Raw genomic sequence first — 24,870 nt, forward strand, 5'->3', positions numbered from 1 at the left:
AAAATAAATGCTCATGTTAAAGCACTACTAGTAAAGTTAGCAAGAGGTGAACCGTCTCTGAGATTGATTTCCCCATTTGTGATTTTCAGCATTTCTTGGAAGGAAAAGCGAGTGTTTCCCAAATGACGCTAAGGTCTTAAAGGAAGATGACAAACAAACATCTGCGGGGAAAAATGTGCAGCTGAGGGGTTGGATGTTGTGCAGGCATGAGTTTTTTCCTTTTGCCCAATCGAGCTTGGCTTTGGGAAGAAGAGAAAGGCGTTTGATGGAGGCAGGTCCGTCCGTCCCTCAGGTGGGGAGAAGAGCCTGTGCTCCACCTGGCCAGTGAAGTGGTGGCTGGCTGCCCTGTCAATGCCTTTGCCTTTTTTCACAAAAGAGGTAAAAAGGAGCTGTGCACTTGAAACTTTGATGCTGGCAAGCCTACACGTACCGGGCATTATGGGAGTACCTCCTGCCTGTGGAGCTTGTGAGATGATGATGCAGCAGCAGCAGCAACAACAGCAACAGTCAATTTGGGTATAAGTAAATCCTGCTGTGCAATGCAATGCACACTGAGCAGTGGGTGCCCCTTTTTCTTTTTCTGCAGATCAATGATTGGGAGTTTTGAGGCATATGGTAGGTACTTTATGGTTTCTTTTACCCTTAGGCGGCCGCTGTAGGGCACTAGCTGAGCTTGTGCCCCAGATTGTTTGCAACACAGTTAAGCAGCATGAGTCCAGGACTGAGACTTGAGAGTGAGCAATATACTACTATGTAGAATTCTGCTGCGGCTGCAAGGCAAAAACATTCCCTGTACACAAGGACAAGTGTGCCTGTATCATCATATTGGAAGCATGCGTTTGTTTATTAATAATCTCGCCATGGAAACCGGTAAGCAGCAGGTGAGCAGGTTTCTTGTGCTCCATGAAATGAATCTGATCTGAGCTGTAGTGATCCAGATCCAAAACTAAATTTGAATCATTTTGCAGATCCCAAGAGCCTTGCCTTGGCTGTCCCAAGTACTCCCCCCCACAAGCACAAGCACTGGAGTCCAATCCACTCCAGCAGCAGCAGCAAGCAGGGCAGGTGGCCATCTCATCTCATCCCACCCCATTTCCATGCATCCTCTTGTGTGATGCAAACAATGTTGCAGCCAGCGCAGTCTGACAGAGGAGATGAACAGTTCGCAGGCCCCGCCACCAGGTCCGGTGCGGCAGGCAGCGCCTTTATCGGCCGCTACAGTCCTGGTCCTCGGTCGGCCCGCGATCGCCCGCCCTTGCCAGTGGTGAGTGACAGCTTGTCCCGACGCCGTACGTACATGTCCATGTGTGTTGCGTTGTTTACAGAGGAGGTGTTAGCAATGGAGCTGCTGATGATGCAGCGACGCTGAGCAGGCGCACACCACCATTGCTATGCTATGATCAAATCTATCTTCTACCCTTCGTCTATCTGCTGCTTGATGCTGCTGCTGCTGCTGCTATCTTGGCTGCCGTGCTTGCTCCAACTGTGGCACACCATTTGTTCCCTTGGCAGTTGGCAAGGCACTCTTAAATGGCCCGCACCCAGCGTCGTTGCTTTGTAATACAAAGCGTGGGGAAACCCTTTTTCGGTAATGGCCCGCACCCAGTGGTGCCCATCTCTTCATTTAATGGCTTCTACTCTGCATCGCGGGAGAAGGACCACAAGAATGACAGAGAAAGTAATCAGAGGGGCACTGTGGCGCCACAATCTTTGCATCATGCATGCATCTCTCATACCTGCCTTTCCTCTTGTACTCTTTTTGCCCCTCTCCGTTTATCCTCTCGCCCTTGCCAAAGAACAAAAGGAACATGACATGTGTACAATTTGCAATCTTCCATCCATACACACCAAACCCCATCCATCCACCGAGGAAGAAACCATCATCAACCCGAAAAGGACAGAAAAACTTGGGATACACAGCTCAAGCTCAAGCCTTCTACACTGTTACTACCTCTCTACTAATCTAAGCTGCTGGCAGGCATTATATGTTAGTGCAGTACAGTACAGGGGGGGTGGTTCTTGTAGTCATTCTCTTGGTGGCAGCAGAGCTTTGCTCCAGTGATCTCTGCCCTGGATATGACAAAGCAAAGCAGCACACACCATGAGCAGCACATGGTCATTTCGGCCTGTCATTCTGCCAGTCACAATTCGCACTGACAATGTTGTTAGTGAGTTCATCATCTTTTCACAGGTGATGATCTGGCGTCTGGGATGATGAGCGGGATCGGAAGATCACGGGCGCGCCGTACTGCGGGTGGAGGAGCATCAGCACCGTCGGCGCGTGGACGTACTTGGGCGACAGCCGGAACTCGAACCGCTGGAGGATGATGGCCACCGTGAGCTTGGCCTCCAGGAGCGCCAGGTTCTGGCCGATGCACATCCGCGCCCCCAGCCCGAAGGGTATGAAGGCCGTCGGGTGCTTGGCCGCCCGCGCCACGCCGTCCGCGAACCGTGCCGGGTTGAACTGGGTCGCGTCCGGCCCCCACAGCCGCGCGTCGTGGTGCACGGCCATGATGGGGATCAGCAGCTCCGTGTCGCGCGGGATGTGGTAACCGCCGAGCACCACGTTGGACTTGGCCCGCCGCACCGTCGCCACCGCCGGAGGGTACAGCCGCAGCGTCTCGTTCAGGATCATGCCGAGCTGTCAGGGAAATTGGCAGCACGCGGTCAGGTCACGCACTACTTTCTGGGAGGAGGCTGGTATGAAATGATGGTGGAAATGTGCGTGTCAGGGTGCCAGGGAACACGTTGCTTACAGTCTTGAGCTTGGCGAGCTGCTCGCGGCAGGGGATGTCGTGTGCGCCGCAGACTTCGAGGACCTCCTGCCTGGCACGCTCCTGCCACTCCGGGTGCATGGCGAGCACCACGGTGGTCCATGTCAGGAGGTTGGACGTCGTCTGCTTGCCGGCGAAGAAGAACGTCTTGCACTCCTCCACGATGTCATTCACGCTGATGGGGCTAACCGGCTGCCGTCTCCTGCCGCCGTTGCTGCTGGCGTTGATCATGAGGCCGAGGAGGTCCTTGGCGCACCCTTGGAGCCTCTCGTCGTCCGTGGCCTCCTGCCGCCGGCCGATGAGCGTCACCAGGTTCTTCCTGATCTCCTTGTCCAGTTTCCACGAGCTCGTGTTCTTCTTGGTCGGCAAGAACCTGGATGCGTAAGTACACACAGGTTATGTTACTATGCATTAATTTAAAAATCAGTCAGTACTCTATTAAGCACAGTAATTATGGTTAATCAAGTACCTGTATCCAGGGATGAAGACCTTGCGGAATGCCTCGGAGGCGAAGGCCATGAGCTGCGTCTGGAGCTTGAAGACTGCCTTGCCGTCCTCGTAGCTCCGGCCGAAGGCCGTGCGCGTGATGGCGTCCTCTGTCACGATCTGGAACCACTCGGACACGTCGATCTCGACCTCACCGGACGCGGGGTCGGCCATGGTGACCCACTTCTCCGCCATGTCCACCACCGTCTTCCCGATGAACGGCAGCAGCATCTGCGGCGTCGCCATGCACGTCAGCACCAACCACAACCCGATCGCATCACCGCCATAATGCCCAAGGAGGCAAGGGCAGCAGAGCCAATTTGGTAAAGGAGGGGACCGAGCGACTGACCTTGAGGTTCTCCATGTGGAAGGTGGGCGCGAGCACCCTGCGGTGGTGCGCCCACTTCTCGCCGCGCAGGCTGACGAGCCCCTCCCCCTCGAGCTGCCGCACCATGGGATGCGACTCGTAGCGGTCGAAGTGCTCGGCGCGCGAGAGGAGGATCTCCCGGATGAGGTCGGGGTCGGCGACGGCGAGCCGCGGCGTCGGGCCGAACCATATGAGGAACGTGGAGCCTGTGAGCAGCAGCAAAATTAAGTGGCCGTGAGCGACAAGCAGGCAAGCAAACAAGGGGGTCAATGATTGACGAGGGAGGCCATGTTCCGCCACATCAGCATCCACCAGACGCTGGCATGGCATGGCATGACATGACATGGGCACAAAAATACAGACATAAATACATACAGCAAGGTTACTGGTACCGCTAATTAAGCTGCAAAAATGCCAATGCGGCATGAACGCACAAGGCACCAGGAGAAACGCTGGCATGGCATGGGTACATACATGTAAGTAGAAAAATGCAGGCATAAAAAGATGCATACATACAGCAAGGTGGCAATCAGTTCCTACGACTACTAAGCTGCAAAACTATGACCCAAGAAAGATGAGTTACAGTTTGAAGAACGACTAGTACTATAAGCAAGCAGAGGAGCAGTGGCAGGTGGTGGAAGAACTGGTGAGGGACTGCGACGGGGCAGCACAGCAGTGGATATGGATGTGGATGGCGTCGCGCAAGGCCATACGGGAGTAAATGGGAATGGCGACGGATGGGCCGACGGACGGTAGCCGGCCGGGGAAGTGAGGGGGGAGCAGAAAAGGAAATGTGTAGGCTCGCTCATGTCCGAGGGGGCGGCCAGCAGGAAATAGACCCGTGGCCACCTAACTGGGCTGCAGCCGGGGGACAGCGATAACGAGAGACAACTACGGCAAACCACTCCGACAAGCCAAGCCCAGGCGCTCGACATGCCACTTAATGCATGTCACTCCAAGGCGGCATTTCGGGAACAAGACGCGCTCGCTCGACAACAGCTGCTGCAAGTTGTTGCCGCTGCCTGCCTGCCTCTGCCGCCGCTCTTCTCTCTTCTCTCTGTTCTGTTTGCCACCGATCCCATTCCCTTGATTTTCGTTCTGAATTTTGTTTTCTTTCCTTGTTCTCTTCATTCAGATTAAAAAAAGAAGGAAAAAGAAAGAAGAAAAAGAGTTTGTCGTTGGGAGATCAAGCAAGCAAGCAAAGGAAGAAGCAGAGTGTGCCGAGGAAGACGAAGAAGAGACAACTCCAAGGTAGTAGCTAGCAAGGCCATGGAATGGAATGGTTGGGTGTATGTGTTTACCGTAGATTTTCTTCCAGTGGTGGTAGAAGGCGAGGACGCGGGGGAGGACGTTGTGGGAGCGGTAGGGTGGCGGCATTGGCTTGGCGGAGGCGGCCACCATGAGCGCCACCATCTCCCGGACGCACCCGATGAAGAAGCGGTAGGGCGGGCCCCTGATCCCCTGCCGCGCGAAGTGCTCCTCCACGCGCCGCGGCCGCCACCACAGCACCTCCATCAGCTTGGCCGCCACGTACGCCAGCGCCGCCGCCGCCGCCGCGATCCACCACCAGCGCATCATCCGCACCAACAGCGCCGCTCAATTCTATGTATGTATATCCCCCTCCTCTCGCCTCACTCACTCACTCGTTGAGCTATGCTGTGTCGTCCGTCCTCAGAGAAGAAGAAACAAGTAGAAGCAGAGGAGAGAGGAACAGAGGGCGCGTGAGGTGGCAGGAGCGGAGACGTGGTGTGCGTGGTGAGGTGAGAGGAGAGGAGAGAAAACGGGGGTGGATTTATATAGGGGAGCTGGGCTCTGGACCAGCATGTGTGTAGTAGTAGTAGGATTAGTATCATCGCTGAAAGCGTCGGATGGATCCATCGGTTTCATTTCATTTAATCTAGATAGAGGGGGGAAGGGAGGGGGGCACAACGGTAAAGGCTGCCGAGAGCGAGACAGAGAGAGCGATGTGATGTGGAGCGAGCAGGGCCGGCGCCGTTGGAGCCGCCGTCGCGGGGATTAATGGCGGGGTCAACCCAAATTGGCAACTTTGTTCTCTTTCGTTTTGGCCTTCTCACCTCTATCTCTCTCTCTCGACCTTTCTCTCTCCGGTCTCTCTCCCTCGAGCCTCAACCTCTCTCTCCTGGCGTCCTGTGATAGCACTGTTCCATTTTCACCGCTTCGCTGCAAAACTTTGCCAGTGTTGTGTGCGCAGCACCAGCCGCAGCGTGCTACAGAGAGGATTCTGCTCTGTTCTCAGCACCCTCACCTCCCCTCTGATGGACATGCCGCCGTGCCGTCCGTCCTTACACGTACTGACATCTAATGTAGTAGTAGGAGTAGTATGAGTAGCGCTCACTCATTCATGTTGGTAGTATCTGTTTGTGTAATTATCCTTGTGCTCTGCTCCGCACTGTGCTGTGTTGTGTGGCATGTCAGTCAGGTTGTTATGTTCGCGATGCGGAGCGCTTTTTCTCTCCTTTTACAGCAGCAATGGCTCCTGTGTGTAGCTTTTGAGGGGCTGCCTGAGTGGGGTTTCATCTCATCTCATCAGTCATCACCTTGATGAGATTGATGAGATCTCTTGAGGGTTATGCGCGGCTGCATTTTGCTGTATCGCCCACGGTTCTACCTTTTGGGGGATGGATCACGGACGCAAGGGGGCAAAAGAAAGAAATACAAGCGCTTTGTGGCCTGTGGGCTCCTCCTCCTAAGCCTAACCTCAGAAGAGACAAGGGCGATTGGAAATGCATCAGGTCTAGTGTTTTTTTAATTATTTATTTTTTATATGTGTAGTAGAGAAAAAGGGTGATAGAGTGCTGAAAAAGTGCTGGCTATGTATAATCAATCAATCATACACCGTTAGGGCTGATAGGTTCTGTTCCTATAGTCGAATTATTAGCGCCTGTCTAGTTTACATGTACTAGCCTTTGCTCTGTTTTTTGTGTGTGGCTGAGCTGAACTAAATCACATCACTGGCTATTATTAGGAGTAACCTGAGGTTAGATTGACAGGCTCTGCAGTGTAGGGGAATCTTTGATCTGCAGTATATACTTCAGAAGTTTATCTCCACTATTTTATTTATCTTAACACACGGTATATTCATCTTATGACATATGTCCCACAATATCACTTTCCATTTAAATACACATGCAAGTAATCCGCATCACCAAATGCATGCAATCAATCAACTTTTCAGTTTTCCCTAAAAAAAATCACCTTTACATTTTCCACCACATGCACGTGATTCATATCATCAAGCCCTAATGCAACCATTCAACTTTCCACTTTCACCACATTCAAGCCTATCATCATATATTATAATTTTATTTTTGGTAAGTTCGTTGGTAAAAAATTCCGCAACAAGGTATGTGGCATTATCTAGTTGCAGCAGTATTTTGTATACAACAAACCATTCAAGAAAAAAGGGAAGTATTGTACAACAAACAAACTCCATTTCTTCAGATCCCTTCGTATTCATTCCTCCTTCCCAGTGGATTGTTGCATACCTTTCTGGCCGGTTTTGTTTGTTTCACATCAAGCTCCCGGATTTGCAGGGGAGCCTTATCTGCTAGTGCCTTTTCTTTTAAAGAACACTCACTCGTATTAATTGCACCTTGTTCTATTCTAGCGTACTACACACCAACAACAACAGCTATCTATATGGTTCCTAAGTCCTTCCTCCAAAAATATTTTATCAAGCTCGATCAAATGCAACAGGCGCCTCTTGGTTTGGAAATTGGAACTACACTACTTAACCCCATCGTGCATGCTTGCATGGATCAATGCAAGGCAAGGCAGCAAATAATGAAGCCGCGAACTGTTACTTGTACTTGCTAATTATGTAAACCCATGCCAAAGTTGACTTAATGGAATCTAACCCTGCAGGCTGGCATGCATCAACCAGTAACACCATTATGTTTGGAGCTGCTAGAGAGATCACATCAGATGTGTTGGTTTGCAACATTTGGTGCGTGCGTCCGTCCGCATTGAAGGCACGTACAAGTATGAATGTGAATGGAATGCATTCATGATTTGTTTCCTTTCTTTCTCCATTGATTACTTAGCATGATTGAAGGGGAAAGGGGATGTGTAGTGTGGCAGTGTCATATACCATGTACATGTTGCCTAAATAAAAGGCTAAAACTTGTAAGAGTCCCCAGTACCAGTGACATGACTTTCCACAATAATGCACAAGTGGCATGGTTGGTTGTACACCACCACCAGAGCTAGCTTGTATTAGCCTCGATTCCCCACTGCTCACCTGATGTGTTGCTCGCCACCTGCTTGCTTGGCTCGTTTCTGTTGAGCTGCTAAAACTGGAGCTGCGGATGATTAGCACTGTCACTATAGCCATGCCATGGCACATGCATGTGTGTATATGCATATGCATGTACGTTCATGCATCCATGCATAGCATCGCTGCTCAAAGATATCGTATGAATTACATCTTCACATATGCACATTATATGACAGCCAAATAGTAGAGTCGCTTTTTGCCCCATCGATCTGAATCCTGGTGTGGGTGCCTGAAAACCTGCAGGTATCTGACGGAAGTCTTTCTCTAGCTAGCTACCTGAGGCATCAAAACGCCGGCCTGACCGATGAACAAGATCTCTGGCTATCTAGGCACTGTTTGCGTCGAGCGGTGTGCCCCCGAGAACGTGCCAAAGTTTCCTTCTGGGTGCTGTGTGCGTGATGTGAGAAGCAAAGCCTAGCTCCTACAGTGGCTGCAGCTAGCAGCGGACGGCCGGAGGAGAGGAGCCATGCATGCAGGCATGCAGGCAGTGCGCGGCGCTGTTGCTGCGATGCGTGACGGTGGTGGTGGCCAAGGATTGATCATGGATGGATGGAGATGAGAGTGAGGGAGTGAGGGAAAAGACTTGACATGCAATTGGAGGAGCAGGGTCAGGTCCAGGTTATATCTACCCATGTCCGTTTCCCTGATGCTTCCCCCGCTGAGCCATCACGCACCAGCTGAGCTCAGCTACACCCAGCGGCCAGATCGGGTAAAACGTGTGAAATCATGGGATGATGCATATCCATCCATCCATCTATCTCATATACATATACACAGTGACAGTGAGGTACACAGCTCCAAGTAGCTAGTGTGCATACATTTTCATCTTGTCATTTCGATCCATCTCTCTCCATTGGTGACTGTTCAAGCACTGTGTATACGTGTGATGGTGCTATGTGCTAGCATGTCTGAAACGTGAACGGGTGATCGATCTGCTATCATCGCATGATCCATGTGTTTTGGGAGAGGGTGCAGGGCTAGCCGAAGCTAACTGTAATAAATGGACCGATCGTCGTCAGTCGGGAGCCAATCATTTCCAATCTTCGGGTCTCTGCTTGCTCAAGAGCCGGTCGAGTGATTAATCAGTGGGTGATGAGCATGTATCCATCGGAGGAGCAACAACGCCGATGACTGACTAGTGACGGGAACTATTTGGTGGTTAGGGTGCATGCATGGATCCAAGCTACATCGCAGCACAACAACAACAATATTTATGTGCGTGATTCTGGGCTTTCATCCACAGTGGACAGAGCGCGACAAGACGGATCAATGCATGTATCTTGATTATGCTGACATGAATACATGTACTCCCTGTCGCTCAGACGGATGTGTTTAACATTAAAATACATCTAATAGATACATCCATTTAAGCCACGAGTAATTTGGATAGGAGGGACCGAACAATGCATGTATCTTAATTATGCTGACATGAATACATATACTACGTTTAGATATATCCATTTAAATGACAAGTAATTTGGATCGGATGGAGTAACTAATCAGGCATATATATTAAAAACAAGACGAAGAAACTAATGAGCAGTGATGAATGTCTTGTCGAAATGGAAATTATAGCTAGACATGACTGGCCCTTGTTGATTGAAAGAAGAAAGGCGATGGGGCATGCATGCCAGAACCAATCGAGACAGAAAAGAAAAGGAAAGGGGCGAGCTGGAGAACATCTTGGGCGCCACCGCCACCGCCACCACCATTAGATATCGAGGAACGAGTGAGGAGAGCGATCGATCGATGCATGCTAGCTAGCTCGACGGTGCAACACCAGCAGGCGACCCGACACGCCGAGCTGGGAGGAGAGGGAAAGAAGAAGCTTCTCAGAGTTCTGATCGAGCATATGTGCTCGACTCGACGACGCATGATCTGACGGATGGGATGGCACGTACGGGACGGGGACGGGGCCGGCGGGATCCGTCGATCGGACCTGACGGCCGCCCGCCGGCCGGGCATATGATAACGATCGACCATGAGCATACGTCACGTACGCGCCGTACGTATATTCGCTGGCCACCACCACCGCACTAGAACCAAATCATGAATTCAAAATCGAGACGGACGAGAGAATCGATCGATCTGCGCTTGGCCCTGCTCCCGCGTACCGGCACGCGTCCCGTCGCTCGATCTGCGTCGAGTCCCTTCTCTTTTGGAGCCCATCGAGCGAGCCAACCACATCTCTCTCTCAGCTCGATTGCAAACCTTTTCGCCATGCGCTTTGGTAGCTCTTGTCATGTTGCAGGCTCCTCTTTCTCTTTTCCTTTCCCTCTCTCTTTCTCTACCGGTCGATGAGAGGAAAGGAAAGGAAATTCCTGACAGGTGAGGTGATGCGTGCGTGGCCGAATTCAGACGAGTCGAATCACACATGGTGGCTCCATCGATCGATGATCCTTTTTCTTAATATAAAATAGAAGATATTTTCATTTCGTCGACATATCAAAATGATACAATCGCATTGAGCGAATACTCAGCTTCCGCATAACACGACACACACAGCCAACACATGTAATGCAACAACAAAAAATCATGTTGCAACACGATGATCACCTATATGTCCATATGTGTGTATGAGAGAGGATTGAGGAGCCTCAGCCCTTTACCCCTTGGTCCGTGACCCAAGGGCACCCAGGCGTTAGGGTTTCCCCTGCCTCCAGCCGGCGCCACCGCCGGTCTGCCTCGTTTCCTGCGGCCTTAGGGCTATGGAGACGATGGATCCCAGCCTTTGCCGATGGAAGGACTCTGATTTTAGTTTTTTTTTTAAGTTTTGTTAGAGTTTGTGTCATGCTCAGAAAGGTCAGACAGTGGCGGTGGCTCTCTGATGATGGAATAAGTTTCTTCCGCCTTGCCCTTGTCCCTACGGTGTTTCTAGCGTCACCGGAGGCTGTGTGGAGGTTTATCTCCGACGAATCTCATGGGATTCAATTGCCGTTTGTCTTCGGTTGATCCAGTCTTCGTTCGTCTGCATTCGTGTGTCTGCATGTTCGATCATTTCGATCTATGTTTCTCTTCATTGGCGATGGTTTTTGTTATAGTCTGCTCGTCCCATGGGGTCTTAACACGTCGACTTTTTGATTGTCTACTACATCAAGGCTTGCATGACTCTTGTGTGGGAAGGACGATAACAGTGACACGCCTTTGTTTTGTTCCAGTGCTTTTAGTCGTCGCTAGTTGGTCTCTGAGTCTGGATGTAAAATTTTACTGGTATTCTTTGTAATACTTTGAGTTTGATGAGTTAATCGAAAGTATTTCCCGAGCGAAAATGCTAACCACACAGGCCCATTACGGGACCATTACAGGACTTTCCATACAATTCTCTCCGCCGCCCTGATTTTCACCGGGTTGGAGCCCCCTTCCTCCCTCTCAATCCAATAGATAACTGCCATGTCAAGATTAGCCCGTAATGGTCCCGTAATCCTCCATTGATGTAGCATTGCTCATTTCCCGAGAGGATCGAGGAGGAGGAGGCAGCTAGGAAGTGCACACGTATCCACATTATCATCAATCCCAATCATTACGGCAATCTGGCGGTGATGCGAGCAGATTATTAGTCATCTTGATCGATCATCGAGCTGGCGAGGTGAGGCAGGCAAATATGCCTATGTCTCCGCCAAACGGCGACAGCAACAGTGTGTGCCTGTCTGGTACGGGGGATTAGAACAAGACGTGACAAAATTCATATGTGCCATGAAGATAAAGATCGCGCGCGCGAGAAAATATATAGGTAGAGCAATAAACGCCACTCACCTAGCTACGCACTACCAGTACTACGTATAGCATGTGTTTGCGCTGACAGAAAAAGCTTGGTGGCAATATGTCAAACTTTTGGGACATATCATGTCAAATGAGCAAGGGCATCTCTAATGCTGACCTCCAAATCAGAAATTGTATCCATCCGCGCAATGCTGGAACCAGTCCATAGACATGGATGTAAGAGTCGGCCATCCAATGCTATACCTAAATGTTCGCCCACGTTCGGTCAATTCGAAATTCAAAAGCGCCCGATTACATAGCGTTTGTCCGCGCCGTCCTACGTCGGCTCACCCGCTCAAGGCATACCGACGATGCGTGCGGGGCAACGAGTTGCTCCACGCTCGACGCCCGCGACAGACCAGCTATGACGATGTACACTCTGAGAAAAGCGACACCGTGTTGATGTCGACCCAAAAAAGCACGTGCTGCTTACCGAGCTGCAGGGCGGCGTATAATTAGGGATCATGTATTGCTCCGGCCAGGACGACGTCTGTACGGACAACACGGCGGTGGCGCCCTGCGTCCCTGGCCCGCCCTTCACCACGTTCGCCCCTACATGCCCCCTCCACGACCGCCCCTTGTACGACCACCACCTCCGCCGGCCTTCTACTTGAGTGGCGTCGCCTTTGCCTTCTGCCTGAGCCGACGATCTTGTTGTGTCGCCGAGATCTTGCGGGCGGCCGCCTTCACCGGATGCTCCACCATCGACTCCGACAACTTTTTGTAAGGTTCCTCCATGCGGCAACTGCAACGAAAAGAAAATGGAATTTGAGGTGGGAGCGGCGGGATGGCCGAGGAGAGGGTTGAGAAAGAGTGATTTTGCCGCAAAAAACATTGCAGCTAGCTCCAAGTGTGCGGGCTCCGCCTTGGGTGGGCTGGGGTGTTGGAGTCCTATGTGGCCGCTGTCCAGACTCCTGCAAAGCACCCCTGATTTGGTTTCGGTTGCGGAAAAATGAAAGTTTAGACTAGTCCGCGGACAGATGCGGGACTTCGTTGGATGGTTTGAGTGGTCCGGACGAATGCGGGAGGTTTGAGGGTGCGCGTTGGAGATGCTCTAATGTCATTACGATTTCTTTTATTTTATGTAAAACCATTTCTAAACTTAATTAACGAATGAGGTATAAAGGCAAGTATCTGACCGCAGACAAATGTACGTGGGCAGGGGGGTCTAGCACTGGCCGGCCTGCCGGCCGAGTCCGGAATCTCCGGCCGTGCGTGACGGCGACCGGCGAGCCCGCTGACGAGAGGGAGGTGTTGCTTGGTTAGCCGATGGTGATCGAGCCAGAGCGGAATGCGGTTTTCCCGGCGGCGCGAGCTGAGCTGGTCGATCGGCGTAGCGGGGGCCGGGGTGCGTCGTGACGAGGGCCGCGCCATGCTGCCGGCCAGGGCCCAGCTAGCCAGCGCTAAAGCGAAGCTTCTTTTTATCCTATCGGCCCACGAGAGCAAGACAAACCGAATCGCCTGGCCCACCCAGCTTTCAGAGATAATTAGGCCGTCGTTTTGTTACCCCTGTCGTATTCTATAACAAAAAAAGAAACGCTTGTCGCCCTGTTATGAAAATATTTCTGCTGTGGTTAAAAAACCCGTAGATTCGAATGTCGTGCCAACGTTCTCAAATGTAGGCCTGGCACGACAGGGTATGTGGGTGAAAGAGAAAGAGAAGAGGGCATTAAGGGTGACTGCGATTTTTTGTTTTTGTTTTGTTTTTTGAACTTGGACAATTCGTTCCATTAGAGCATCTCGAGTGGCAACCCGTAAATTTTCCCTCGCATCCATCCGCCGACGGGGGATCAATCCGCGGACACGGATGTGGAAGGACGCCATCCAACCATAGCCGCATTTTGTCCGCTAGCAAATTCAAATCTGCGCTGATCCACACAACGCGCCGGATCGCTTCCTCGATCACTACCAAAATGAGACAAATATGCTTAGTTTTTACATGTCCGAATCCAAAATAACATCAGTCCGGTAGTCTGTGCATTTTTGCCCTGCCGGACCGGCCGTCCCAGCAAGCTGCTCCCCGATCAAGGAGGTGACGTCGCCGCCATGTAGGTAGCCTCCGCGTCCGCGTCCGCCTCCGCCGTGTCCTCATCTTCCGCCGCTGCCAACTCATCTATCTGCCGCTCTAACATCTGGCAACGGACGGCTTGCATGATAATTCTAGAGTCAGGATGCAAAGAGTTGATATTCAAGGTCAACATCTTGGCGTCCTCCGCATTAATTTGCGGCTATCTTCACCCTCTTTTCCTCGAACGCGGCCTTCTTCTCCTCGAGCGCTGCCTTCCTCTCTTCGATCATGGTCCTCCTCTCTTTGAGCTTGATCTTCTTCTCCATCGCCTCCATCAACTGCTTGAACCTCTCCGCCTTCCTCTCCTCCTTGATGTCCGAGCGCCTCATGCATGCCTCTTCCTTCTTCGCCAAGATCTCCTCGAACCTCCCCGTTAGCTTGGCCGCCGCACATTCTCCCTTCGCCCTCTCTACCTCCCACTTCTTGCCGCGTAGATTTCTTCTAACCTTCTTCGGCGGTTCTTGGGATGGGTCGGTAGGGTCACCGGTTTCTTCCTTGTTGGCTTGGGCGGCGGTCTTGGCGATGAAAAGGTTCCCCTTCGGTTGCCCATTCAACTTCAACCAACAATACATGACGATGAAGGAGTTCTTCTCCAATTTATTGTACACCACACAAGCACGAGTAGGCTACAAAGTGAAACAATGCATATCCGTATAGTGAGCAACAAAACAATACATGTCCGGCTAGTGATCAACAAAACTAAATCATATCCAGCTAGTGATCAACAAAACTAAAGCATAACTGGCTAGTGATCAACAAAACTAAAGCATATCCATCTAGTAATCAACAAAACGAAAGCATATCCGGCTAGTGATCAACTTACTTGCTCGGTGATTTGTGCACCGCGAGGCCACCGTGCGATGAGATGCTTCAAGTGCACACAATACTTGGAGACGGCCTCTTGGATGGTGTACCATCGATGGTTGAGGGATTTCCTCTCACGGCTGCGGATCAACGCGTCGGAGAAGGGCGTGAAATGCTTGTGCTCATGGAACCACATGTGAATGTTCCTCCAGAAGATTATGCCCTTTTGCTCTGTGCCATGGATAGGATCGAGGCTAGTGGTCAATCATGCATCACACAACAGCTCGTCCTCCCGCATGTTAAAGCTTTCTCCTCTACCCTTCTTCTTCGGATCACCGGCTGTATCAACCGGATCATCATCGTCGCCGTACTCCTCCCCTACCCCCTCTGGATGCTGCTCTCCGGCGGCCCAATGCTGATGTTGTTGTGTGCCATTGCCAGTTTGGGTGTAGGACAGTTGCGTGGCCGTCTAGGTGTAGGACTGCTTCTGCTGGTAGTTGCCGGACTGGGTGGGATCCGAGTCTTCCACCTGCTCATCCTCATAGCCCCCTCCTCCTCCCTCGCCTCCGTTATGGATGATGTCGAGCATCTCCCTGTCTGTGTTGTACGCCAGCTCCCCGCTATCGGCATTGCATCAAATAGTGAGCGGGCACCCATCTACTCCCCCCCCCGCCGTCCTCGTCCAGACGAGTGGCGATGAAGACTACTCGGAGAAGAGCGGTGCTGTGTTAACATCGATGATGTAAGGAACCGTACCGACGGGGGTTGTAAGCTGCTTGGTGGAGTAGTAGTACGGAGGCTTGTAAGGCTCCGGCCACGTCAGCGTCTGTACTGTGGGCACGCCTGTTATCTTGTATCCGCGTTAGTATTTTCCCCGAAGAGGAAGGGATGATGTAACACAACTCCGGTAGGTATTTCTCTCAGTTATGAAACCAAGATTATCGAACCAGTATGAGAACCAAGCAACACTATGTAAATGGTACCTGCACACAAAGAACAAATACTTGCAACCCGACACGTATGAGGGGTTGTCAATCCCTCTTTCGGTAACGGCGCCAGAAATTGTCAAGTTGACCGGATAAAATTTGTGGTAGATTGATAGATGCAAATAACGGTAAATAAATTCAGCGAGATATTTTTGGGTTTTTGATAATATAGATCTGAAAATAAAAGATGCACATAAAGAAAAAGGCAAATAGCAATATATATTTGAAAATATATGATGATAAAATAGACCCGGGGGCCGTAGATTTCACTAGTGACTTCTCTCGAGAAAATAACATACGGCTGGTAAACAAATTACTGTTGGGCAATTGATAGAACCTCAAATAATTATGACGATATCCAGGCAATGATCATTATATAGGAATCATGTCTAAGATTAGTAGACCGACTCCTGTGTGCATCTACTACTATTACTCCACATATTGACCGCTATCCAGCATGCATCTAGTGTATTAAGTTCATGGAGAAACAGAGTAATGCATTAAGAACGATGACATGATGTAGACGAGATCTATTGATGTAGGAATAGCCCCCATCTTGTTATCCTTAATAGCAACGATACATACGTGTCTTGCTGCCCCTTCCATAACTGGGAAAGAACACCGTACGATCGAACCCATCACAAAGCACCTCTTCCCATGGCAAGAAAAATCGATCTAATCGTCCTAACTAAACCAAAGATTCGAAGAAGGAATACGAGGCTATAAGTAATCATGCATATAAGAGATCAAAGAAAATCAAATAACTTTCATGGATAGATAAATCTGATCATAAACTCAAAGTTTATCGGATCCCAACAAACACACCGCAAAAAAGAGTTACATCAAATAGATCTCCAAGAGACCATTGTATTGAGAATAAAAAAGAGAGAAGAAGCCATCTAACTACTACCTACGGACCTGTAGGTCTACAATGAACTACTCACGCATCATCGGAGAGGAACCAATGAGGATGATGAACCCCTCCGTGATGGTGTCTAGATTGGATCTCTTGGTTCTGGAACTTGCAATGACTGGAATTGTGTTTCGTCGACTCCCCTAGGTTTTTTTGGATTTTTGGGGTATTTATAGAGCAAAGAGGCGGCGCGAGAGGCCACCGAGGTGGGCACAACCCATCGGGGCGCGCCTGGGCCCCCAGGCGTGCCTAGGTGGGTTGTGCCCCCTCAGGGCACCCCTCTGGTACTTCTTTTGTCCAAGTTATTCCTTCTGGTCCATCAAAATTCTCCAAAAAGTTTTGCTGCGTTTGGACTCCGTTTGGTACTGATATTCTGTGATGTAAAAAACAAGCAAAAAATAGCAACTGGTGCTGGGCACTATGTCAATAGGTTAGTCCCAGAAAATGATGCAAAGTTGCTATAAAATGGTTGTAAAACATCTAAGAATGATAATATAACAACATGGAACAATAAAAAATTATAGATACGTTGGAGACGTATCAGCATCCCCAAGCTTAATTCCTGCTCGTCCTCGAGTAGGTAAATGATAAAAACAAAATTTTTGATGTGGAATGCTACCTATCTTGTTCATCACATTCTTTTATTTTATAGCATTGACATATGGACTTTTATATGGTTCAAAGCAATAGTCTAGTTTTGACATGAAGATTTCAATACTCAAGCATATGAACAAGCAACCATGTCTTTCAAAATATCAACACTAAAGAAAGTTATCCCTAGCCCATCATGGTTAATCATTGATCCATTCATGAAACACACTCACATATTAGCTACATCCAATGCTCAAGTATGATCATAGTGCCCCTTAGTTGGTGCTTTATAAGAGAAGATGGAGACTCAAATAAAAACAAAAATTGCATAAAGTAAATAGAAAGGTCCTTCGCAGAGGGAAGTAGAGATTTGTAGAGGTGCCAGAGCTCAAAGCTTAAATTGAGAGATAATTTTTTTGGAAGGCATACTTTTCCGTCAACGAAAACGACCGAGTAATTCCCAACACTTTCCATGCTAGATATATCATAGGCGGTTCCCATATAGAAAATAAAGTTTATTTCTTTTCCCACCATTCTTTCACAATCCATGGCTAGCCGTATCCACGGGTGCCTTGATACGTCTCCAACGTATCTATATTTTTTGATTGTTCCATGCTATTATATTATATATTTTGGATGTTTTATATGCATTAATATGCTATTTTATATTATTTTTTGGGACTAACCTATTAACCTAGAGCCTAGTGCCAGTTCCTATTTTTTCCTTGTTTTTGAGTTTCGCAGAAAAGGAATACCAGACGGAGTCCAAACAGAATGAAAGCTTCGCGATGATTTTTCTTGGACCAGAAGACAACCAGGAGACTTGGAGGTGAAGCCGAAGGAGCCACGAGGTGGCCACAAGGACGGAGGATGCGCCTACCGGGGGGGGGGGTAGGGCGTGCCCCCACCCTTGTGCCCCCCTGACCCTCTTGCCCTAATTCTTTTGCTTATATATTCCATATACCCCCAAACCACCATAGGCATCCATGAAAACACTTTTCCACCGCTGCAACCTTCTGTACCCTTGAGATCCCATCTAGGGACCTTTTCCGGCAACCTGCCGGAGGGGGATTCGATCACATAGGGCTTCTACATCAACTCTATTGCCCTTCTGATGAAGCGTGAGTAGTTTACCACAGACCTACGGGTCCATAGCTAGTAGCTAGATGGCTTCTTCTCTCTTTTTGATTCTCAATACCATGTTCTCCTCGATATTCTTGGAGATCTATTCGATGTAATACTTTTTTGTGGTGTGTTTGCCGAGATCCGATGACTTGTGGATTTATGATCAGCTTATGTATGAATATTATTTGAATCTTCTCTGAATTCTTATATGCATGATTTGATATCTTTATAATTCTCTTCGAACTATCGGTTTGATTTGGCCAACTAGATTGGTTTTTCTTGCAATGGGAGAAGTGCTTAGCTTTGGGTTCAATCTTGGGGTGTCCTTTCCCAGTGACAGTAGGGGCAGCAAGGCACATATTGTATTATTGCCATCGAGGATAAAAAGATGGGGTTTTCATCATATTGCTTGAGTTAATTCCTCTACATCATGTCATCTTACTTAATGCCTTACTCTGTTCTTCATGAACTTAATACTCTAGATGCAGGCATGAGTCGATCGATGTGTGGAGTAATAGTAGTAGATGCAAAATGTTTTGGTCTACTTGAAACGGACGTGATGCCTATATTCATGATCATTGCCTTAGATATCGTCATAACTTTTCGCTTTTCTATCAATTGGTCGGTGTCGGTGTCAAAACCGGCGGATCTCGGGTAGGGGGTCCCGATCTGTGCCTCTTAGGCTAATGGTAACAGGAGGTAAGGGACACAATGTTTACCCAGGTTTGGGCCCTCTCGATGGAGGTAAAACCCTACTTCCTGCTTGATTGATATTGATGATATGAGTAGTACAAGAGTTGATGTTGGGGAACGTAGCAGAAATTCAAAATTTTCCTACGCGTCACCAAGATCTATCTATGGAGAAACCAGCAATGAGGGGAAGGAGAGTGCATCTACATACCCTTGTAGATCGCTAAGCGGAAGCGTTCAATAGAACGGGGTTGAAGGAGTCGTACTCGTCGTGATCCAAATCACCGGAGATCCTAGTGCCGAACGGATGGCACCTCCGCGTTCAACACACGTACAGCCCGGTGACGTCTCCCATGCCTTGATCCAGCAAGGAGAGAGGGAGAGGTTGAAGAAGACTCCATCCAGCAGCAGCACAACGGCGTGGTGGTGATGGAGGAGCGTGGTAGTCCAGCAGGGCTTCGCCAAGCACCGCGAGATATGAGGAGAAAGAGAGGTAGGGCTGCGCCAACAGGAGAAGAAACTCATGTGTTGGGCTGCTCCAATGCCTCCACTATATATAGGGGGAGAGGGGGCTGCGCCCCCACCTAGGTTTCCACCCCTAGGGGCGGCGGCCAGCCCTAGATGGGACTTGGAGGGGGCGGCCAAGAGGGGGAGAGAGGGGGCGCGCCCTAGGGTGGGCCTATAGGCCCATCTGCGCCTAGGGTTTCCCCTCTCCCCTCCTAGCTGCGCCTTGGGCAAGGGTGGGAGGCGCACCAGCCCACTCTGGGGCTGGTCCCTTTCCACTCTAGGCCCATGCAAGCCTCCGGGGCCGGTGGCCCCACTTGGTGGACCCCCGGGACCCTCCCGGTGGTCCCGGTATGTTACCGATAAAACCCGAAACTTTTCCGGTGACCAAAACAGGACTTCCCATATATAAATCTTTACCTTCGGACCATTCCGAAACTCCTCGTGACGTCCGGGATCTCATACGGGACTCCGAACAACATTCGGTAACCACATACAAACTTCCTTTATAACCCTAGCGTCATCGAACCTTAAGTGTGTAGACCCTACGGGTTCGGGAGACATGTAGACATGACCGAGACGTTCTCCGGTCAATAACCAACAGCAGGATCTGGATACCCATGTTGGCTCCCACATGTTCCACGATGATCTCATCGGATGAACCACGATGTCAAGGACTCAATCGATCCCGTATACAATTCCCTTTGTCTAATGGTATTGTACTTGCCCGAGATTCGATCGTCGGTATGCCGATACCTAGTTCAATCTCGTTACCGGCAAGTCTCTTTACTCGTTCCGTAAGACATCATCCCATGATCAACCCCTTGGTCACATTGTGCACATTATGATGATGTCCTACCGAGTGGGCCCAGAGATACCTCTCCGTTTACACGGAGTGACAAATCCCAGTCTCGATTCGTGCCAACCCAACAGACACTTTCGGAGATACCTGTAGTGCACCTTTATAGCCACCCAGTTACGTTGTGACGTTTGGTACACCCAAAGCATTCCTACGGTATCCGGGAGTTGCACAATCTCATGGTCTAAGGAAAAGATACTTGACATTAGAAAAGCTTTAGCATATGAACTACACGATCTCTGTGCTAGGCTTAGGATTGGGTCTTGTCCATCACATCATTCTCCTAATGATGTGATCCCGTTATCAACGACATCCAATGTCCATGGTCAGGAAACCGTAACCATCTATTGATCAACGAGCTAGTCAACTTGAGGCTTACTAGGGACATGGTGTTGTCTATGTACCCACACATGTAGCATGGATAATAAACGATTATCATGAACAAGGAAATATAATAATAACTAATTTATTATTGCCTCTAGGGCATATTTCCAACAGTCTCCCACTTGCACTAGAGTCAATAATCTAGTTCACATCGCCATGTGATTAACACTCACAGGTCACATCACCATGTGACCAACATCCAAAGAGTTTACTAGTGTCATTAAACTAGTTCACATCATCATGTGATTAAGACTCAATGAGTTCTGGGGTCTGATCTTGTTTTGCTTGTGAGAGAGGTTTTAGTCAACGGGTCTGTAACATTCAGATCCTGTATGTACTTCACAATTCTCTATGTCATATTGTAAATGTTGCTTCCACGCTCCACTTGTAGCTATTCCAAATGGTTGCTCCACTATACGTATCCGGTTTGCTACTCAGAGTCACTCGGATAGGTGTTAAAGCTTGCATCGACGTAACCCTTTACGCCGAACTCTTTATCACCTCCATAATCGAGAAACATGTCCTTATTTACTCCAAGGACAATTTTGACCGCTGTCCAATGATCCATTCCTGGATCATTCTTGTACCCCTTGACTGACTCATGGCAAGGCACACTTCCGGTGCAGTACACAACATAGCATACTATAGAGCCTATGTCTGAAGCATAGGGGACGACCTTCGTCCTTTCTCTCTTTTCTGCTGTGGTCGAGCTTTAAGTCTTAACTTCATACCTTACATCTCAGGCAAGAACTCCTTCTTTGACTGATCCATCTTGAACACCTTCAAGATCATGTCAAGGTATATGCTCATTTGAAAGTATTATTAAGCATTTTGATCCATCCTCATAGATTTTGATGCTCAATGTTCAAGTAGCTTGATCTAGGTTTCTTATTGAAAAGCACTTTTCAAATAACCCTATATGCTTTCTAGAAATTCTACATCATTTCTGATCAACAATATGTTTACAACATATACTTATCAGAAATACTATAGTACTCCCACTCACTTCTTTGGAAATACAAGTTTCTCATAAACTTTGTATAAATCCAAAATCTTTGATCATCTCATCAAAGTGTACATTCCAACTCCGAGATGCTTACTCCTGTCCTTAGAAGGATCGCTGGAGCTAGCATAGCTTTAGCATCCTTAGGATTGACAAAACCTTTCTGATTGTATCACATACAACCTTTCCTTACGAAAACTGGTAAGGAAACTCGTTTTGACATCCATCTGCCAGATTTCATAAATGCAGCTAATGCTAACATGATTCCGACGGACTTAAGCATCGCTACGGATGAGAAAATCTCATCGTAGTCAACTCCTTGAACTTGTGAAAAACTCTTTGCCACAAGTCGAGCTTCATAGACGGTGACATTACCGTCCATGTCCGTATTCTTCTTAAAGATCCATTTATCTCAATGGCTTGCCGATCATTGGGCAAGTCCACCAAAGTCCATGCTTTGTTCTGATACATGGATCCTATCTCGGATTTCATGGCTTCTAACCATTTGTCGGAATTTGGGCCCACCATCGCTTCTCCATAGCTCGTAGGTTCATTGTTGTCTAGCAACATGACCTTCAAGACAGGATTACTGTACCACTCTGAAGCAGTACACATCCTTGTCACCCTACGAGGTACGGTAGTGACTTGATCCGAAGTTTCATGATCACTATCATAAGCTTCTACTTCAATTGGTGTAGGTGCCATAGGAACAACTTCCTGTGCCCTGCTACACACTAGTTGTAGTAATGGTTCAATAACCATATCAAGTCTCCACCATTCTCCCACTCAACTTTTCGAGACAAACTTTTCCTCGAGAAAGGACCCGGTTTAAGAAACAATCCCTATTGCTTTCGGATCTGAATTAGGAGGTATACCCAACTGTTTTGGGTGTCCTATGAAGATGCATTTTATCCGCTTTGGGTTCGAGCTTATCAACCTGAAACTTTTTCACATAAGCGTCGCAGCCCCAAACTTTTAAGAAACGACAACTTAGGTTTCTCCAAACGGTGTCGTCTCAACGGAATTACGTGGTACCCTATTAAAGTGAGTGCGGTTGTCTCTAATGCCTAACCCATGAACGATAGTGATAATTCGATAAGAGACATCAAGGTATGCACCATATCCAATAGGGTGCTACTATGATGTTCGGACACACCATCACACTATGGTGTTCCAGGCGGTATTAATTGTGAAACAATTTCCACAATGTCTTAATTGTGTGCCAAAACTCGTAGCTCAGATATTCATCTCTATGATCATATCATAGACATTCTATCCTCTTGTCACGAAGATCTTAAACTTCACTCTTAAATTACTTGAACCATTCAATAATTCAGACTTGTGTTTCATCAAGTAAATATACTCAACATCTACTCGAATCATCTGTGAAGTAAGAACATAACGATATTCACCGCATGCCTCAACACTCATTAGACTGCACACATCAAAATGTGTTACTTCCAACAAGTTGCTATCTAGTTCCATCTTACTGAAACCGAGGCTTTTCAGTCATCTTGTCCATGTGGTATGATTTGCATATCTCAAGTGATTCAAAATCAAGTGAGTCTAAACGATCCATCTGCATGGAGTTTCTTCATGCGTATGCACCAATAGACATGGTTCGCATGTCTCAAACTTTTCAAAAATGAGTGAGTCCAAAGATCCATCAACATGGAGCTTCTTCATGCGTTTTATACCAATATGACTTACATGGCAGTGCCACAAGTAAGTGGTACTATCATTACTATCTTATAATTTTGGCATGAAAATGTGTATCACTACGATCGAGATTCAATAAACCATTCCTTTAGGTGCAAGACCATTGAAGGTATTATTCAAGTAACCATTATTCTCCTTAAATGAATAACCATATTGCGATAGACATAATCCAATCATGTCTATGCTCAACGCAAACACCAAATGACAATTATTCAGGTTTAATACTAATCTTGATGGTAGAGGGAGCGTGCGATGTTTGATCACATCAAACTTGGAAACACTGCCAACACATATCGTCAGCTCACCTTTAGCTAGTCTCCGTTTATTCCGTAGCTCTTTTATTTCGAGTTACTAACACTTAGCAACCGAACCGGTATCTAATACCCTGGTGCTACTAGGAGTACTAGTAAAGTACACATTAACATAATGTATATCCAATATACTTCTATCGACCTTGCCAGCCTTCTCATCTACCAAGTATCTAGGGTAATTCCGCTCTAGTGACTATTCCCCTTATCACAGAAGCACTTAGTCTCGGGTTTGGGTTCAACCTTGGGTTTCTTCACTGGAGCAGCAGCTGATTTGCCGTTTCATGAAGTATCCCTTCTTGCCCTTGCCCTTCTTGAAACTAGTGGTTTCACCAACCATCAACAATTGATGATCCTTCTTGATTTCTACTTTCGCGGTGTCAAACATCGTGAATACCTCAAGGATCATCATATCTATCCCTGATATGTTATAGTTCATCACGAAGCTCTAGCAGCTTGGTGGCAATGACTTTGGAGAAACATCACTATCTCATCTGGAAGATCAACTCCCACTCGATTCAAGTGATTTTGCACTCAGACAATCTGATCACAAGCTCAACGATTAAGCTTTTCTCCCTTAGTTTGCAGGCTAAGAAAATCGTCGGAGGTCTCATACCTCTTGGCGTGGGCACGAGCCTGAAATCCCAATTTCAGCCCTCGAAACATCTCATATGTTCCGCGACGTTTCGAAAACGTCTTTGGTGCCTCTACTCTAAACCATTTAACCGAACTATCACGTAGTTATCAAAACGTGTATGTCCGATGTTCGCAACATCCACAAACAACGTTTGGGGTTCAGCCCACTGAGCGGTGCATTAAGGACATAAGCTTTCTACTATCCGCATAATCGCTACTGTCAACTTTCAACTATATTTTCTCTAGGAACATATCTAAACAGTGGAACTAAAGTGCGAGCTTACGACATAATTTGCAAAGATCTTTTGACTATGTTCAGGATAATTAAGTTCATCTTATGAACTCCCACTCAGATAGACATCCCTCTAGTCATCTAAGTGATTACATGATCCGAGTCAACTAGGCCGTGTCCGATCATCACGTGAGATGGACTAGTCATCATCGGTGAACATCTTCATGTTGATCGTATCTACTATACGACTCATGCTCGACCTTTCGGTCTCTTGTGTTTCGAGGCCATGTCTGTACATGCTAGGCTCGTCAAGTCAACCTAAGTGTTTCGCGTGTGTAAATCTGTCTTACACCCGTTGTATGTGA

The 24,870-nt window shown here is 48.2% G+C and overlaps 1 protein-coding gene and 1 long non-coding RNA gene across 3 annotated transcripts; one reads left to right on the forward strand and one right to left on the reverse strand.

Moving 5' to 3' along the window:
* Nucleotides 1-1,596: 1,596 nt before the first annotated feature.
* Nucleotides 1,597-5,205, reverse strand: LOC123069087 (cytochrome P450 734A6). 2 transcript variants are annotated; one of them, XM_044491836.1, is made up of 5 exons: nt 4,929-5,205; nt 3,610-3,833; nt 3,244-3,491; nt 2,757-3,147; nt 1,597-2,641 (listed from the first exon to the last, which is right to left on the reverse strand). In XM_044491836.1, the coding sequence occupies exons 1-5, from the start codon at nt 5,203-5,205 to the stop codon at nt 2,186-2,188; spliced, it is 1,596 nt and encodes a 531-aa protein (XP_044347771.1). In that variant the 3' UTR covers nt 1,597-2,185. The 2 variants fall into 2 exon arrangements, with proteins under 2 accessions (XP_044347771.1, XP_044347770.1); XM_044491835.1 differs by lacking the exon at nt 4,929-5,205 and having other exon boundaries at nt 3,610-4,137.
* On the forward strand, nt 4,588-7,796 carry LOC123069088 (uncharacterized). The gene is made up of 3 exons (XR_006432266.1): nt 4,588-4,878; nt 4,946-5,233; nt 7,513-7,796. It is a non-coding gene; the product is annotated as an uncharacterized lncRNA (long non-coding RNA).
* Nucleotides 7,797-24,870: the final 17,074 nt, after the last annotated feature.

The sequence above is a fragment of the Triticum aestivum genome, chromosome 3B, assembly GCF_018294505.1.
Source record: "Triticum aestivum cultivar Chinese Spring chromosome 3B, IWGSC CS RefSeq v2.1, whole genome shotgun sequence".
Classification (NCBI taxonomy): domain Eukaryota; kingdom Viridiplantae; phylum Streptophyta; class Magnoliopsida; order Poales; family Poaceae; genus Triticum; species Triticum aestivum.